Source organism: Trachinotus anak, unplaced genomic scaffold, assembly GCF_046630095.1.
Source record: "Trachinotus anak isolate AG129_WGS33_773 ecotype Australia unplaced genomic scaffold, CSIRO_AGI_Tana_v1 ptg000008l, whole genome shotgun sequence".
Classification (NCBI taxonomy): Eukaryota; Metazoa; Chordata; class Actinopteri; order Carangiformes; family Carangidae; genus Trachinotus; species Trachinotus anak.
The window spans coordinates 19,880,070-19,899,831 of record NW_027273859.1 but is presented as its reverse complement, the minus strand read 5'-3'; the positions used below and the strand labels follow the sequence as shown (position 1 = coordinate 19,899,831).

Genomic DNA, 19,762 nt, shown 5'->3' with positions numbered 1-19,762 from the left:
ACGGAGATGGAAAAAAAAAAAAAAAGGTGAAACCAAGTGAGGAAGGTAAACGAGAGAGAAACAGAGCAACAGAATAGAGAGCAGGGAATTCAGCGAGGGGTTCGGCAGGTTTTTCTCCTCGTTGGCTGAGGTCTGTAACCAGGCAGAGTTTGCCTCGTCTCCTCTGAGTTGGCAGCTACACCTGGATAATTATTCATGCTGTTCATAAAAACAGTCAAACCTGCAAAACCCAGCTGCTCTGAGGCCAGCGTGTCGTCCCAGCCCCGCTTACACACGTGCGTGGCTCAGGAAATTAACGCACACACCGATCATATAAATATTTCAACGACTATATGCACACATGTTCACGTGCATGAAAAAACAGCAGTGGAAAGGACAATAACTCAAAAAACATTCTTAACTACAATTGTGGGGAACTTGCACTTTCTTCTTCCACTCCATGTCGGACCAATATTATACTTTTTTTCTCATCTGCATTTTTTACATAATATTTACAATTACTTTCCAGATTGAGAATATATATACACAACATATGCCCACTTGATAATATGTGATGCATTTTCATAGGTTAACCTAGCGAAAAGTAATTAAAGCAGTAAAAAATACCTTTACCTTGAGCAGCTCCTGCATGAAATTACCGCTTACTTCCTAATGCATTAAAAATAGCAAATAATTTAATATAGACCGTATAGAAGTAGTGGTTTAATAAATCAACTATTTTACGTAGTGACCATAATAATTAAAAAATAAAAGCTGTGAATTTTTAAATGCTTTAATCATCAGCAAAATTAAATAGTCTATCCTAGAACACATATTAGGACAGGTTTAATGTCTTAATTCATCATCTAATCTGCAAAGATGAGACAGAAGCAATCACTTCAGGTAGCAAATAGTTCCCGTCTGAGGATCGGGTCTAGCACCACATTTCTATACAAAAGAGGTTGTTTAATTCAGTCCACATGACCAGAGGAGATCTCTGAGCAGTTTGGCTCCCACCTGCTTCAATTAGAAGCCTCTCTCAAACAGGAAAAATGAGAGTCTGAGTCAGAGGTCAAACACAAAACGCCACTTTAAATGAAAGAAAAATAACTGGCTGTTTCAAAGGTGCGTTATCCTTCAGCCAAGCATAGGCTGGAGCTCAACATTTGGAGAGCTTGATTTGACACTTTATTACATTAGTGTATGTCACAGTCTGTTGCACACTGTCCGTGTGTGTGTGTGTGTGTGTGTGTGTGTGTGTGTGCAAGTGTGTACCTGCGTATGCTCCACCAGACTGCAGAGCTATAACTACCTGTGCTATTACTACATTTATTTACACAACGTCAAGCATCATGATGCCAAGAAGGAAGCTGAGGCCTGGTGGACCCCATGCAGTGGGTATGATGTCATGGTTTTGAACGCTGGCACAAAGCAGCATGAGTTCATGGCTGTTGCTGTCCATCAACCTCAGTGTCCCAGCTGACAAGCAGCTAGATGACATTTAAGAAGCACGGACAGAGCGAGCATTGTTTTAGTCATAAATAGCGAACATGTTGGATTTGGAAAATATGAGCTGCTATTTCATTGCTGCCGTTAACTTCAAGATTTAGTGTGTGAGTTTAGTCAATGAAAAATAGGTCCTACTATGGTAAATGTATGTAGATCCACACAAAAAAAAAAAAAATACACGCTTAAGAGCACTGTCTGTGAAAAGGGAAAAAGAAAAGTAGCTTTTCGGTAAAACTGAACGCCCGTCGCTTTGGAAACTTTCAACTGTCAAACAACTTCTAAAAATCCTCTAAACAATGCAGGCAGAAGTTCAGACAGTGACTTTGAAGTAATATTCAAAGTCCCGAGCAAGAAGCCAAAGTCACAGGGTGTTGTTGAGGTGGCATTGTGGCCCTGACACATTTTGCTCAGCTGTCCGCATGTGTTGGAGACGGTGTGAGACAGGATGAGGCGGGGGCGAAAAGGTGAGACGAATGGCAGCGGTGGCACTAGGTGAATCCAAGTGTGCACTCATGCATACACTGTCTGTGCTTTTTTTTTTTTTTTTTTTTTAACCATATTGGAGCATCCCAGACAGTTCAGTCAGACAGGAGAAAGCTGTGTCGAGACAATCCCTCTGCGGTAAGCCTAAATCACACGCAAGCCCCCCTTCCCCACCTCGACCCCTCCCCTTCCAGACGCATACTCAGAAAAACACACAAATATAAATACATAGAGGCCTGTGCAGACAGAGGGATATGAATATTTGAAAACGGACTGAGGCAAATACTGGAAAGGCCATGGCCCTGGTATCACAAATACACTGTCTGCATCAGTCATGGACCAGTGAGCTGATGAGTGAGTGAGTTTATGTGTGTGTGTTTGTGTGTGTGTGTGTGTGTGTGTGGTTAACTTCTCTCTTTATCTGTCTTGTGCCCATCTACTGTCTATCACGTATTTTCTCTCTCCTACGCCCTTTTTTTTCTCTCTCTCTCTCTCTCTCTTTCTCCCTTTCAGTCGCTAATCCTGCATGTGTTGGTGTTGATAACAAACTCAGTGGCGAGGAAAGGCTCGAGGAGATAGAGAGCGCTGGTTTCTCTCTGCCGCACTAAGCCAAATGGCCACATAGCAAGCGCACATACACGCGCACGCACGCACAAACCGACGCGACAGCACTGGATGACAGTCACAGCACAGTGACACTAGTTGGGCCAATAATGAGACATGATATCCCTCCCTCCAGAGGTCAAAAACCTCTCTATCTCTGTCTGTCTCTGGGTTAAAAGTCTTAGAGCCAAATGAATTATTCTTCAATTACTCTTGCTAGAGACACACATCATCCGCAGGCTCTTCTCTGCTCATTATATTCATAAATCCCCCAATCTCCTCTATACAGCAGTGAAGAAAATTATTACAATTTCGACTCATTCTGCGACCCCCACAACCCCATTACCTTTCTTCCTCCAAATCCCCTCTGCTCCTTCGTTCCCCCCTTTATCCTCTCTACCACCCCTGAGACACAATACACATCTACAAGTACACAATCACACACACATTCGTACATAGGAAAAAGATACACATAGTTGTGAAAACACACACAAACACACACACACACACACACACACACACTTACTTCTCTGGTTTGTGTTGGGGGTTATCAGTTTGACACAGGGCACTGTGATTATGTATTTTCTGTGCTCCAGTCAGGGGGAGGAGATAAGGGGCCAGCAGACTACAGCAAAGCCAGACACCACTCATCCAACATGGGGAGGGAGTGGTGGAGTGGTGGGTGTGGAGGTGACAGTGGGTGAAGACCTGTATCTTAACCTTTTGTGTTTCGCCACTTTGTAACTGCATTTCCGGCCTGTGTTCATGGCAATTTGTACAAAAAAAAAGAAAAGAAAAAAGAAAAAGAAAAAAAAAACTTATTAGTAGTATTTTTTTATCTTTTATTTACTTTATTTTCCTCATTTTTCATCAGTTGTGAAACCAAATTTGAACTCAGGATGTTGCAAGTACATACTGGTCCACTAAGCCACCAGGATTGATAGAACATATGATTCTGGTTATGAAATTAAATAGCTTCCCTGTCATAAACCAGACTATTTTATTTGCTCATAAACACACAGAGAGAATGAGGCATTGCCCACAGTCCAATTCTGTCAAATTTAGAGAGCATTTATCAAAGGTTCAGACTTTTTCTGGAGAAGAACAACAAAACCACTGGAGCGGCAAGGCTGAATTAATCTACAAGGCCCCAAATTAGGACCAGAAACATCCCAGCTCTGCACATCAGAGAGACAACACATAGCCATTACAGTTTCCAAATATACCTCCTTTCATCTCTGACACATTTTTCAACAGTCTCTCCATTTGTTATGTCTTTGGCCTCCTCTGTTTCTCCCGAGGGTGGGAACTTTCACACACACAAAAAAGGCATTTTGAGGCCCACAGTGTCTTAGGGCAGTGATAGGCTGATGTATAAGGAGGGTTATTGTGGGTAGGCATGACAAGCAAAGGGAAGCCATCAGTGGGACATCTAAGGCTGGGGGAATGAAGGCTCTCTGGCACCCAGAGCTGCTCTCAAACACTAGCTCTCTGATAGAGCCGACCTTGGGCTTAATCACTACCAGAAGAAAAGAGCACCACTTGACAGGAAGATGGAGACACAGAGTGAGGGAAAGAGTGTGTGTGTGTGTGTGTGTGTGTGTGTGTGTGTGTGTGTGTGTGTGTGTGTGTGTGAGTGTGTGAGAGAGAGAGAGAGAGACAGAGACAAAAACACATGAACCACAAGAGTAAAAGAGAGAGAAAAAAAGAGATACATACGGAGGACGAATCAGAAAGAGATTGGACAGAGAAAGAGACACAACAGGTGACAGGTAACAAAACTGTTCAAAGAGTTGGATAATGACTGTTGTTGCAGCACTTTTTTTTTCAAAGTCGCCTCTCAAAGTGTGAGCAAGGGGACAGCACAGAAAATACTGTACTGAAATACAAACAAATCAATTTCGTCAAGGCCCAAAACCCGTACACACACTCACAGCTGAAGAACGAGGGTTACACTCAAACTGGCTGATTGAAGCGGCCCGCCCTTTCCAATAACGCCCAGCTCCTACACACACACAAAGACAAACACATACGCACACTAAAATCCATTGTGCTTCCACTTCTGTGGCTTGTCACAGGCTTGACTCAAGGCTGAACCCTCTGAAAAGTGAATTAGGAGAATGATTGATCTCACACAAACAGACACATATATTTAAAAAGTTCTCTCATTGGCTGCTGAGGGAGGGCACCGAATCACACTGAGAGCTCGGGGACACCCACGAAGCCTCCATCCCGCGGCCTTTCGTATCCGTTACACAGCCTTCCGATGTGACAAGCCTCATCAATAAAAATATTATTACGTCAAGAGCCTGGAGCAAGATTCATTCCGAAAACCGACCATAAATAAACATTTACATTAAGTCCCTGGCATAGCAACACAAAAGACCACATCACACACGCATTTGCTCTTCAAATCATCACAGTTCTTGTTCTGACATTTGAAGCTGTACTCGAGGAGTAAAGGAGTGTGTTAGGAAGCTTGTTTTCGATTAGCAGGCTTTACACCCTCAGCCAGCAGAAATCTTGATTTTGCCTTTCAGCTGCTAACAAGATGATGATTTATCAAACGGCGCCTGGCTACAAATATCGAGTTCTGTTGCACATCACAGAGGTTCACAGCAGCTCCCGTAGGACTGAAACACCGCAAAACCATTAGAGGGAGCATAAATGCCACAGCTTTACAGTTACTCTACAGACCATCTGCATTGAACTCATCACCATGGGTGGCCTATTTCAACCATCGGCCCACTTGATTAAGAAAATACGATTTCAATTGATTTGCTCAAACCCTAGAAGTCGGTATAAAAAAGACTATCAACCTGAAATGAGTGTGTCATATGAGAGAAGTTAATAAAAGTAATGGATTTTCCCTTTTTTTTTCTGATGATAGCTGGGTTGCAAGTGAGGGGGTTGGGAAGATTATCAGAGAGAGAGAGAGAGAGAGAGAGAGAGAGAGAGAGAGAGAGAGAGAGAGAGAGAGAGAGAGAGAGAGAGAGAGAGACAAATGGAGGAAGAAAAGAAGTGGGAGGGAGTGTGTGATAATCAAACAAGAGAGGAGCGCTGCAGTCCTGGAATTGCATGCAGGTCCACGGAGTCATCAGAAATGCAACGATTCTAAACGCGAGAATATGATTTTCAATCGACACTGGATGGGACCAAGTGGGAATGCATGAGAGGAGGAATCAACTGCTAAACGAGATAATTACTGTCAGAGATTATAGAGACGGAGAGAGAGAGAGTGGAAGAGGTAGAGAGGCAGGAGAGAGGGAGGACAGAAAGAGATGCATCACATGATGGCTGTGACAGGAACAAAGAGACAGATGGTTTGACTCTAAATCTGTACAGACAGACTGTGGTCAAAATGTTATCCCTGAAATTTTTCCATCTCATCACAATTCATACGTGACGATCACACCGGTGCCAGAAACTTCAACTTCCTTCAAAAAAGAGTGTTTTTAAGTGGTTATTTTGATTGGATCTTGTCATCACCCCTTCACCATGCTTTAGCAGTCGATGTGAAAAAATTAATCTTCATGTGAACCTGACTTCAAAAGCAAGAAAGCCCATTATTAAATTTTGGAATTCTAAAAATGAGTTAAAGATGGCCACTGGCTATTTAAGAATTTAGGATATCAAATAAGAATATATCACATGATATGATTTTTTTTTTTTTTTTTTTGCATAAGTACAAACATTTTTTATCCTTTGGAGAGAAACTTCACAGGTTTCTTCTGACCTCCAGTGGTTTAACTTTTTACCTCTGCTGCAGTGAAGTGATGTTTACTACAGGGTGGCGCCTCACTGCTGTGTGTGGTTACAGGTTACAGAGCACACTTCTCACCACACACACAACCATGATTCTGGGCATGCTCAGAGGTCAAATCACACGTGGAACCTCTGACGAGCGAGAGCAGCGAAGCGCTGTTTTCTAGTTACTCTGTGTCTGACAGAACTGAGACCAAGATATTTACTGAAATGGATACTTTGCAGTTGGAAAATAAACTTACAGCGTCAGCGCTCTCTAGTAGACAAACTGTGCAGTGGTGACACTGTTTTTGAACTACCTAACATATATTTTTGTCCTTTCTGTGCTGCAGTTTTATTGGTACTTATCACCAGACATATGAACTCATACAAATTCATCAGCTATTAACTAATCAGGCAAATTCTCATAACCTTGATAAAAAAGATGTGAAAAAAAAAGTTCAGTTAAGAAAAAAAACAAAACATAAACATTATCAGAATTATGAACTTTCTCATCTGAACTCCTAAAATCTCACCTTGGTTAATACTGTAATAAATAATAATGAGGTGTGCTAGACTGTACGTGTGGGCGGATGTGTATGCGTCCACCTCCAGGTATGCTAATGCTGTTATGACTGGCTGGCTTCATTACTGTCTGTCTACAACACCATGGCCAAGGTCAGTGGAGGCTGCAGAGATGATAGGAGGGCCAAAAGCATGAGCACAAATTAATCTGCTGTTTAATCTAATAATGCAGCATGGCATCGGGTGTCTAAGTCCTATTAACACAACTGTAATTGCATTTGAGGAGGAATGGGCGCACGCAGGTCCACAAGGGTATGTTCATACTCACGTGTACACCCAAGTACATCAAATACAAATCGAATTGTTTTTCACAAACACACTTGGGTGTGGACATAGTATACTCACACAGAGGTACACACACTCTCTCACACACACACACACACACACACACACACACACACACACACACACACACACACACACACACACACACACACACACACACACACACACAGTCTAAATGGAAATCATGTTGGGATAAGGAAATAAATGAGGAGAAAAACTAGGTGCAGTATTTCCTGGTGAATTCACTTCAAGCAATCACCATGTGAGTGCATGTGTGTGTCCATGTTTATATGGCATGGAACATCTTTAACCGCGGAGCCCTGCTCATTAGCATGGTAATATCCAAACAGCAGGGTGAAGTCAGAACAGCAGCGTATTATTAGGATTCATCTCATTAGGCTTTCATGAGATTTAAAAGTTAAAGCAAAATAACTTCAGAACTAAGTTTGAGATAAAACACACAGCGAGGTCCTGAGTTTACTCTCCAAAAGTTAAATTTCCCCCCTGGAGACAATGCATGGCCTGCAGCAACATGGAGAGCTGGCCTACAGTAACAGGATTAGACAAAAAACTTAGTCACACTAAAACTTCTGTTGGCATTTACTGATTCAAGTAATTACTGCAAAAAGGTTAAGCTGTTGACTGAAATTAACCTTCTTTCAACTGTGCTGCAGGAAGTGCGCTATCTTCGGTTTTACTGTAAGTGAACACACAACTTGAGTTCCTACAACAGGTCGCAGTTGAGGATTTAAGGTAAATATATATAATAATGCAAATCAAAGATTTTTGTGTGGTACTTACCGCAGTGAGATGGATGACTCCCTGAGAGGTCACAGGGCAGCCCATGAAGCCAACAAACTGCAGCTCAGGACAATGCTCTGCAACAGCCTGCACAGACCGATCAGTGACCTGGACAACAGAATAGAATAGAATAGAATAGAATAGAATAGAATAGAATAGAATAGAATAGAATAGAATAGAATAGAAAGGGGAAGTGAGAAAGAGAAAAGTTTACATTAGTATCCCTGGTAAGCAGACAAGATATGGTCTCTATACAAAGCACCAGTTTCATTCATTCACTTTTTAACAGTTGAATATGTTTCACTAATTCACATTTCCAGGATAAAGATAAGACATTCATGGTGAAAAGACATCTGAAGTGGACTTTTTTTCCCCTTTAGTTTGCATTGGGAAAAGCTTAAGTTGCCAGTAATTTTAGCAAATAATTCTAGTGAAAGCATTTCTCAAAGATAGCGTGTGCAGACAGGTGCTGTCAAATTCAAGTCAAAATGCCTGCTCCATCTGTGCAGAGGGTCGGGCGTGTTTTGTGTTTGAGGGACAGCAGAGAAAAGGAGTGAGAGAAGGATGATCACAGAAGGAGAGGAGGAGGAGGACGACGACAAACACAGCTAAAAGTGTGCGTCTGCCAAGCAGCGTGGGCGTCGACTTATGATGGATGGACTGCTCCCCATCATTCACCAAGCCGTCTACTAACAGCTCCTAATGGATCAGAGATCAATAGGGAAGCAGGACATTTCCACCAGCTTCCACTGTAGTCATCAATAGGGGTATTGATAGCTACTTCACCTCCCTCGCCACACTCAACACTGCAACAATATGTGGGAGATTGTTTGTCCTCTCTGTGGGCTTGCTCAGTGCTTCCTCAAACTCTTCATCAATCACAAAGGCAAAATAAGATGAGAAGAGGGGAGAGGGAAGGGAGAGAATTGACTATGCACCGTGTTTAACTGTGAAAAGAACAAAAAAAAAAGAAAAACAAACATCAAAAGACAAAAATTATCCCTGTCCAGATTTTCAATGTGTCCAAAAAACTAAGTCGGGCAAAAATATATTTAAATTCATGCAAAAGCACATCAGCCAGTGATGGATACATACAAACACATATTCTGACATGTTTTGAAAAGTAAATGAAAAGTATGCCTGAATTCTGATGTTTATGAAAAACTGAGTGAAGCAAAATTTGAAAGAAACACTTAGAAGGTAGCATAATATACTGGCATAGTCCGTTGTTTTCTAAGACACATTTACAGACAAAAGATATTTGAAATACAAAAAATTCAGTAGAGTTTCTTAAAGGTGGAAAAAGTGAAGGAAACTCAGTATATTGAATTTTCAATTATATATGTGTTAGTTGTGTTGTTGGCCTTTCCATCAACTTCTAGAAATGTCATCAGCTGCTCCTCAGATTAATAAAGACTGAGCCACAGGGACACTAGGGAAAAGCATTTCCTTTTTCAATCTAATGGAAAAAGCAAAAAAATGATGATTCTAGACAGCCTGACAATTCTTAGTCATAATGCAGGAAGGTTTCCAAATACTACATCAACCACTGCTCCTCCTGAGGCACTGCCTTCACTGCACGATTGACAAGATAATTAATTGGCCAGTTGGACTGCAAAGAGTGGTGATTTGCCGATGGAGCTGCAGTATTGAGTCAGGCAACAACATCTCTCTTGTTGCACAGATACAGATAGGAGGTGAGCGCAGCAAGAAACATCTCTACAAACAACTGTAATGGCTGCTTAACCTTTCGTTTTGTAACATATGATCTAAGCTTTTTAAACGTGTGGGTGGCAGGTTTCACCTTTTTAAGTCTCAACATGAGTTTTTCTGAGTGGTGTGATTTTTTACAAACATTTTACAAACTGTTGTAAAGAAAACTGATTCACAAGCTAAAGGGCAGGACATTTCACTTTTGACCTGTCAGTACACATATACAGCTCTGTTATGTTGCTTTTGCTGTCAGTCTCACCTGTTGAGTCTGCCCTAGCTGGTTCTCCCAGAGCAGCATGTTGGCTGCTGTCCTCCTCCTCCTCCTCCTCCTCCTCCCCTCCTACATCTCTCTCTCTTTATTAACTACAGCTATCCTTTCCTGACCCTCTCTTGCTCCTGCAGCTGGTTGTAGCCTGGAAATATAACAAATTAACTGGATAGCTAATAACACTGGTCAGACTTCAGATCTCCCACATGTGTTTTCTTTGGTTTCAGGATACTGTTTTGCTAATACCTCTGGTCCATACTATCTTTGTGCCTCCTCAGTATGAGGTGCTTTGAGTGAGGCTGAAAATATTCATAAAATATTTTTTCAGAGCTAGAGGATTAACATTAACCTTACCCACTCGCACAACAGTCGAGATGGACTAGCAGCTATGTACAGTCGTCCTCTCTGAAAGGAAAAGCCAACAACAATCCCTCCTCCTGCGCGTGATCATATTTTGATTCAGTTTGTGCATGGAGAGGAGGGGCTGCTTACAGTGTGTATGTGTGAGAGAGAGAGAGAGAGAGAGAGAGAGAGAGAGAGAGAGAGAGAGAGGAGAGAGAGGGAGAGAGAGTCAGAGAGGAAGAGAGAGAGACATCTGACTGGCCAAGTGTTTTGACCGCACCTACAGGGGGTGGGGTATCAGATGACAAGTTACGTACATATATATAAATTGTATTGTCAGGGATATATGTCAGTCAGCAAATTGGCATACTTAATCCTCCTTAAATGACTACCATAGACCTTTGCCCCCACCATAGACCCCCCCCAATCAATCCATACCCTTTGACCCCGCCCCTAGGCAGCGGGCCTGTGACTGCATCTCTATGCTTCAGCCTTGCCCTTTTGGCGCCCTACTGAGTAACACTGATTAAACTACTACTAAGTCTTGCTCTTTATTGATCACTGTACTTTTCCATGTACCCTTCATTCTCTTAATGTCGTCCTACATACACACCCTTACACTTAATCACACTTTGTCACTCTAAGGTTCCCTCTCCCTGTCCTACTACCCCGCTCCCCTTTCCAGGACAACCTTAAAGGTTACTCAGTCGAGGCTGAGGAAGATGGAAAAGCCAGAGAAACAGCGAAGGGAAATGGGAAGTCACAAAAAGAAAGAACAAGGTGTCCATTTATCTTTCACCAAGTCGCATACAGTATGGCTTATCTGGGTAAAACACCTCTGATAACTCTAGTGAAGTACAAAGGTATGTCTCTCACCTTATCAGAAAGGAGCCAAAGTGCTTGTCAAAAGCAAAATGCTTCATAAAAGAATGTGACTGCAGAGGACTTCCAGTCCCAGGTGAGGAATAAGCTTAAGAAATAAGTTTAGAGGGTATAATTTAACAATGAACAAGAGCATTCAGAAGGAGGTCGGTAAACGTATAGTTTTACTACCTACTGTATGATATTTGGTCCAAAACCTGAACTGAACGGAAAAAAGAAGGGCATTGATTCCACCTTTGATTTTTTTTTACCATTTGTTAGCCATGCTAGCTACCCAGCTCCACTGATGACAATGTTAGTTGGTCAGACCACTTTGGTCCAGACTGAAATATTTCAACAGCTGTCTTACAGACACATATTGTCCTAATGGGCTGAATCTGTCTGCCCCTGACTTTTTCTCTGGCACCACCAGTAGCTTAAAATTTTCATTTATTCTTTGAAATAGCTTAGCATCTACTGGATGGATTAGCAAAAAACATTCAGAGGCATTCATAGTGGTTTTTGTGAACCATTCACTTCAGTAATCCTCTTACTTTTCTTCCAGCACCCCCGTCAAGTCAAAATTTTAATTTGTTCTACACTTTATGATGCCACACTGCAAAAATGATGCCATTTCCATCAGACTCAGCTGTACTTTGTGCAACTGTTAGCATGCTAAAATGCTAAGCTAAGATGGTGAACATGGTAAACATACAATATCAGCTAAACATTACCATTTCACTGTTAACATGTTAGCATTTAGCTCAATCCACTGCTGTTCCTAAATATAGCCTCACAGAGCTGCTAGCGTGGCCGTAGACACATAACCTTGTTGATACATTAACATCTGGAGATATATCGACTTGCAGTGAGATGAAGGTAAAGTGCAGGAGGTTTTTCCACACAGTATAACCGTTTGTTCAGTTCGTTCTGACAACAGTTTTTTCATGTTTGAAATATGGAGCGCTCTAATCCAAAAAAAAGATCCCTTTAAAAGAACAAAAGAAAACCTGACAGAATAGGGCTTTAACAGAAGGCATGAATTTCATTTGCTCGAATAAAATAATGCAGTTCTTTCTTTTAATCCCTTAACTGATGACTGACGTTCACCTTCTGACTTTAAAGGTGTATCAACCCACACTCATTGACAGTTGCTTTCAACATTAGGCTGTTCATTATATAGTCTCTTAAATATCAGAAAACCAAAGCTGAAGCGGGCAGTCAAGTAGACTGAGATGATATAGCGGCTTGCCGGGGAGTAACTCCCTAAAGTAACAACCTTTAATAAGAATGATTCACACATATTACCCAAAACAGAAGTGTCCTTGCACTTTGCATGTTCAAGTAGCAATTTACTGCACTTTGTATAGTACATAGCTTTTTCAGAGAGATCAATACCTGGATGTACCTTAAGATTCTACACCTCAGGTTTACACCACCCATCACCACGTGCTGCAGTCAGAAAAGATTAACCGAAGGTGAGTCAGCGCTCCCACTCAGAGACGCTGATGCATATGGAACCTGATCTGCAGGGCCAGGGTGAGACTCCAGCGAAGATGCCTTTTTGAGTATAAAACTTGAAAATAAAAAATGGCTCCAGAAGGACCAGCCTGATCTGAGCAGCTGGCAGGTAAAGGGAGCTGGCCAAAGCCCCCCCCCCAACATGGCCTCTGCCAAAAAACCATCAAGGAAAACATTTTCAGGTTGACTACCAGCAAAATCAAAAGGCTACACACTGCCGTGATCCTTAAATCACAATCATCTGCGAGAGAAGCAAAAGAATCACAGCAGAGGCCACCTCCAGACTGTCTTTTATACCAGTGTTTGTGCTGCAAGAGCATGTTCAGTGCAATTCAGTGTGTGTGTATGAAAGCAGAAGAGACAAAAAGAAAGCGAGCAGGTTACACAAGGTAACTCTCAGCAGGTGAGAAAGGAGGCAGAAAAGAAAAAAAGTCAAATCCCAGCAGAGCAGAACAAGCCAGGAGGGCATGTACCATATCAGATTAAGCCTGCGTCTGTGTGTGTGTCTGTGTGCAAGTAAGGCCATATGGGTTTGTAGCTAAGATTTGTCTCCAACCCACAAACACAAAAACCCGTCCCAAATTTCTCTTTGCTTCCCCGTCTTCCCCCTCAACCTTTCATGGACTTTGATTTTAAAAAAATGAAAAGAGCCATGGCAGAGCTTTGGAGAAGAAGTGGCTAGCCAAGAGAGGCCTTAAAGCCTTTTAGAAGGGATCTGGTTTAATGGTCTCTGGGTGAAGGAGGTAAGGAAAGCAGAAAAAAATAGTGGGCTGGAATGGTGGAAATGCTGCAGTCATAAAGATAGCCTTGTGTGTGTGTTTTAAAGAGCTAGAAGGTAATTGTTGAGAGTGCTGTGGTAGCAAAAAGGGGTTGTGTTATATGTGAGTGTGTGGTTTTTGTCTGACGGCCTGTTCTTATAAAACGCTGGGGCAGCACCCAGGGGCCACTTCTCATCCAATAAGGACATTTAAGCTTGTCAATATCGTCTATCATACGACTCATTTGACTCCATCAAACGCACAGGAAGGAAAAGAGATGGAAACCCAGGAAGACCAGCGCAGACTGCAGTCCATCCCTTTCATCTCTACCTCCCATTGAATTTCTACACTCCTTTATTATTTAAATCAGGCCGATTCTCAACAGCAAAAGCAACACGGCAAGAATACTCCCTCCTGTTTTTCCTTTCTTTTATTTTCTTCTTTTTGTATATTTCACAAACACACATACACACAAGTAAAGTCAATTTAGGGAGTGTGTGGAGGGCAGGCACATTTGTCTACATTTGAAACTCTGATAATGAAACAGAATCATACACACACACCAACATAAAAACTGATTCATCCCACATACATGAAGATTAAAAAAAAACAAAAAAAAAAACACTTAGTTGCCAAGAAAAGGTAAAAGATAGCAGAATGTTAAAACTCATTCTCTCATTGCCAGCTGGAGATAGATCTGCGATCCAGCTGTGCCTGGAAGGTGACAAGCCAGAAAACTCAGGGAAGAGAAACACACGCAGAGTTATGTTTTACTGTTTGCCAGCAACTGCACGACTGTCACTCAAACAAGAGTTGACATGAATCAACCAAATGTTCAACAACATGAAGAATTTTGTCATCTGGACCAAGGAAAGGATGTTGCAAAGATCATTTAAGTTTTCTGGGGTTCTTTTGAATAGATTTTTTTTTTTTTTTACTTGTTCCAATGTGGCATTTATTTGTGCAGCTGAATCACAGTGTTGAGCTGTCTCCCTTTCAGCCTCACACTGAGCAGGCAGTCAGACCAAAGACGGCCCTGCTTTAAAACAGTGTCACGGGCCTGTTGCTTCAGGTACTGTTGGGGGAAAAAAAGTACTATCCAGACAGATTAGTTTGAGTAACAGGTCTGTGAGTTTCAGGTAGAGAACCTATCCAAACCCAGTGTGATGAAAAAAAGGTCTGATGGGGTACCTGAGAACAGCCACACCCAACCCAAAGACAACCGAAGCAAAGCTACAGTGAAAACAATGTCAATGTAATAATAATAATAATAATGAGTTAAACAAAAATAATTTGTTTATATTCTTTAAAGACAATGTATGTACATTTCCAACTCCTACACTCAGGTCCATTCGAGTCGCCTGTTCACTGTGAAGTAGTCTTATCAGGCACCAAAGCACTGGTAAATGCAGAGCTTTCCTGGATGATGTTGCGTTATCTGCCGATGCAGTGGTGTGTCATTTCACGCAGCGCTGTAGTGTGTCTGAAGACGGCCTTTGTGAAAGCTCTCTGTCGCCAAAATCGTTTCACAGATTTCCAATATTACCCATAAACAAGGACGCCAACTGCAGGCCTGCAAGGTACAAATTTGAGTGGCACAATTTTCATCAAAGTTCTGTTGTTTCCAAGGTAATCATTTTCTCCATAAATACTCTCTTCGGGGTGATACTGCAGTGGGTTCATCACAGTCTTGTAACAGAAACAAATACGAATTCATGCACACGCGCACACACACACACACACACACACACACACACACACCAAAGTTTGTCTCTTTTTAAAGAGCTCAGATGGGCTGTATTGATGCGAAGGACTGGTGATCTGGCAAAAATCTAAATTAATACTTATCATCCTCTGCAATATCCAATGCCTGGAGACAAAAGCAACACAGAAAGTCATAAAGTTTTACTACAGTGAGGGAGAGTCTCTTTACTGTGCTGTCTCTGTGCTGATGAGCAGGCTGTGTGCACTAAGTGCAGGGCGGGTTCGCTCGGAGCTGTGCATGCGTATTGATCTGCAACTCAAGCTTTAGCAAAGCTGGTTCACATTTAAGTCTGCAGAGAAACAAAGATATGTGCATCTTTTTTCACATACGGACATGAAAAACCTCCACGCAGGCATGCAGACACACACATGCAGCACACAGCCGAGTCTAGACAGATGTGAGGTTGCTGGTCTCCAGCTATCCAGTGTGATGTTTTCCTTGGCTAAACAGAGAAAATAGTCATATTTATGAGATGTGATGAGACAGGAACACAGGATGGATCACAGTGAGAGACAAGGGAGAAGGAGAGGGGGGAGGAGGAGGAGAAGGAGGAGGCAAAGAAGGGGATGAGGGGGAATGAGAGATTTGCAATCTTTTTATGTTAACATAATGTAGCTTCTAGTCTTCAGTGTATTGCTTTGGCAAGCTTGACTGCTTCTTTCATGCCTGTAAATCCTGTCTGAATATGGATGTGACAGACAGGCAGTGAGAAAGATGGAGAGGTGGTGTGACGGGCCAAACAAGTCATGAGTGTGTATGTGTGTCTTATGAAGGTGTGTGTGTATGTGTGTGTATGTGTGCAGGGGAGTGTGTGAATATGAGAGCAATCTGATCTTATTAGAGGCCTGACGGGATGAGGAGCTTTGATGAGAGCTCTGAATCACCACCATCTAATCAATCAGTCTAATTAACCAAGCTTTATGAACACTGGGCCGAGCTGAGAAAGAATCCGCCGACACACAGATTAATAATGATTACTGAATACACTACAACACATTCTATTAACAATCCATCTTCTGTCCTATCCGGCGGCTTCGCATACAAAGTCACTTCACCACCAGCTGCAGGAAAAGCTCTGAAACGTAATGGAGGTTTTTCTGTCTCCATCACGTCTACAAAGTAAATTAAATGATATTCTCAAGAATTCATTTTTATTTAATGAAGCGTAAAGTTCTGAAAGTGACTCAGTGTGTCGTCTCCATAATATAGTGGCGCTACATTCATGTCAAAAGGAGGCTTCAAGCCTTATAAATTAACATGCAGCCATGGCAGACATGAGTAAAGTGGTAGACGGTTCCAATCTTAAACTTTAGCTAACAGTCAGAAGTCATTTTTGTTTACGCTCAAACTTAAGGTGAAGACAGGACAGGCTGGTCTTTGATGCCCACTCATGCCTTCACAGAAGAGTCCGAGTGTGGAAGTCACAACAGGTCACAACAGAGGGATAGCAGTGTGTGTGTGTGTGTGTGTGTGTGTGTGTGTGTGTGTGTGTGTGTGTGTGTGTGTGTGTGTTGTCAAGTCCTCGCACCAAGCAGACCTTTAACCACCACTAGGGGTGGTTGCTGCTGGGCAACACCGGGCAGCAACTGTCAGCAATGACATAACCACTCCCTGACAACTCGACTACCCATGATGCCATGCTGCGGACAGTCTGCATTTTGTTTGTGTAAACGAAAAGCATCTATGTCTCTGTCTTTCTCTCTCTCTCTTTGAGGGTTTAGTGTAAACAGCCAACGCAACTGCCACTCTCTTCCTCTCTTCTCGCCTTTCTTAACCTCTGTCCTGTTCATTATTTTGAGCTGGAAATTGTAGGAGAAAGCACGGCACGGTCAGAAGGTCAGTGTGTAATACAAAGAAAGCAGGCGGCCACGCTCTCACATTATTAACACAGACAAGCAGCTCACTGGGGGCAAGCAGAGGCAAAGTGAGTGGTATTTAGTGAGAGAGACGATTCAAGCAGGGTCTTTGTAAAAACGGGCTTTTTCTCTTTTTTTTTTCCCTGTGCCATAGTTTTAGTTTTGTGCTGAGTAAATTTTTTGTAGAAATGTCACTGGAAGTGAAACAATCCATTGATCAACAGAGAGATAATCTGAAACTATTCTGATAATTGATCAATTGTTTGAGTCAATTGTTTTAAAGCAAAAACACCCAACATTTGCAGCTTCTACCAGGTTGGTCACACAAAATGACCAATTCTGATATCTAACTCTGGGCTCTGGGGAAATGTGCTTTTTTCCCCCCCTGACATTTTATGCAGAAAATGATTAATTGTTAATGTAAATAAGCATTAGTCACAGCCCTAATTGTAATGTTTTACAAATGGTTGACATTTAAACTGGAGCAAAAGTGATTGCATTTGGGGACACTGGTGGTGCAGTCAAATATGGTTTAAAGTAGTGCTGGAGTCTCTTAATCAGCAAGTCAAATGACAGACAACTAATCACCGACAATTTTGATCATTTGTAGGTTAAAAATGCCAAATAGTTTTCAGCCTCTCAAATGTGACAAATCATGCATCTCTCTGTTTCGTAAATGCAATATCTTTGGCTTATTTTTGGAGGGTTGATATTTGGAGGGTTCTTTATGTTCTGGGAAGTTGTTAGGAGCATTTTTCACTATTTTCTTATATTTTATAGAGAACATAACTCATCAAAAGTATGAATCCACACACTAATCAATGGTAGATATACATAACTACCTAGCTACTTGCAGCCCTTGTTTAAAAATGTACAAGAGTAAAGTAATGAGTTCCAGTGTGCCTGAGTAGAAGTATGTTCATCCACTTTCATCAACTACCACCTAGCCCGACATTCTTCACTTCTCTCCGCTGTACACTGTGACAAAAAGGGCCATAAAATTATTTGAAAAGCACACTGTATATATTTCAAAAATCGAAGCGGGCTCTGAAAGATGACTATGTTTGAAAAATGAAACTCCCAGGATCAATAGGTCCACTTTTCTCCAGCTGTGGCCATCCCAGACACACTTGGGAGGGGGGCAAAAGAAATCCATGAAAAACCTGCGCTATGCTTTTCACATATCTCACAGAAAAAGTAAATGCTACCTACTTTGCAGTAATAATTCCATAGCCTGAACAAAGACGGCGTTTTATGCATTTTTATCGGTAATCAATTGATGTGCTATCTCCACATATGCACAGCACACACCTCTCTCGCTCTCTCACACACTTGTCAAGCCGTCTTGTCTTGCTCTATCGATGTCAGCAGCCTTGATGATGCCAGGGAGGACTGAAATCTGCATGGGTGATCGCCAAAGTGATTGATCGCCTCACTTGTCTGCACGCCCCACTCTCGACTGAAAATTACCTGTCATTTATTCAGTGGCTTAAGCCCTCGGTTCCCTCGAGAGTTTCACACACTGTCTTTTATCGTGAAGGCTGTGGCTGTGTGCATGTGTAATTGTAGATATTTGTGTTTGTCAGGGCAGGGGGTGAGTTTTGGATTCTGGAGACCCCCAAATAGTATGAGATGAAGAAGAGGTTTTGCTCTTTGCCTCTTTCCCTGAGGATCAATAGTGCTTTGTTGCGTGTCAGACTGAAATCAGACGCTACTGTGGAGGAAGCCAAAAGACATACTTTGCTCCTTTAAATGCAGTCATTACACCACATTGTCAAAACCCTCCAACGGTTCTCTTGAGGTTTCAAATCCCAGTGTGTTCTTTTCCCAAGCAACATATCAATGGCTCTTTGTTGCATGTCAGACAGAAATCAGAAACTTCTGTGGGGGGGGGGGCCAAAAGACACATTTCACTCCTTTAAATGCAAAGTGGTAGCTGTCATTTCGCAACATTGTCAAAGCCCTCGAACACCTCTCGTGAGTTTTTAAAATCCCAGTGTGTTCTTATTGCAAGTGCATAGTCACTGAAGGGCTCATCCTCAGTGTCAACTTGCCATATTAGTTCGATGGCTCTGAGGTTTATAGTGAGATGCCTGAGGCTGATGTGTGCTATACAGCAATGAAAAGTGAAGGCTACATTTCGTGCTTCTCTGAAAGCAAAAAGTTCAGCATTATTTACAGTACAATAAGAGTTTGGCCTTTAAAAGAAGCATAGACAGCTTGTACTCAATAACCATGTTGTGAAATAACTGCAAAATAGACCATTTCATAGCAAAAACAAACTCCCTATTCTTTTTACCCTCTTTTGGGAAAACAAGAGAAAATACATTATTGGAAGTGCTACTTCTATACCCATTCACTCTTCCTAGAGCAAGCCATCAATTTTCTAACTTGCCTGTCAGCTTGTCAACAAAACATACGGACATACAGACACACACACACACACACACACACAAGCATTTGCATACACTTGTTAACTGTTAAAAGCTTGTCTCACTTTTGAAGATGGTAAATTTGTGTTTTATCACAGTGGAAACTGCACCTCCATAAGAGTTGACATTTCTGATGTTTGATTACACAGACTGATGAAGGCCCCAGTTTTAAAGGAAAAATGGTAACGTACAAACTCTTCCACAAAGTCATTTAGTGTTGCTCCATTATTTTTCACGTTTGATTTGGAAATTGAAGT

At 41.9% G+C, this 19,762-nt stretch overlaps 1 protein-coding gene across 1 annotated transcript in view; it reads right to left on the bottom strand.

Moving 5' to 3' along the window:
- Positions 1-19,762, bottom strand: part of fbxl17 (F-box and leucine-rich repeat protein 17) — a 211,362-nt gene that overhangs the window by 128,612 nt on the left and 62,988 nt on the right. The window contains exon 7 of the mRNA XM_071483374.1: positions 7,990-8,097. Coding sequence (XP_071339475.1) covers positions 7,990-8,097 — 108 coding nt within the window. The remainder of the gene's footprint in view (positions 1-7,989; positions 8,098-19,762) is intronic.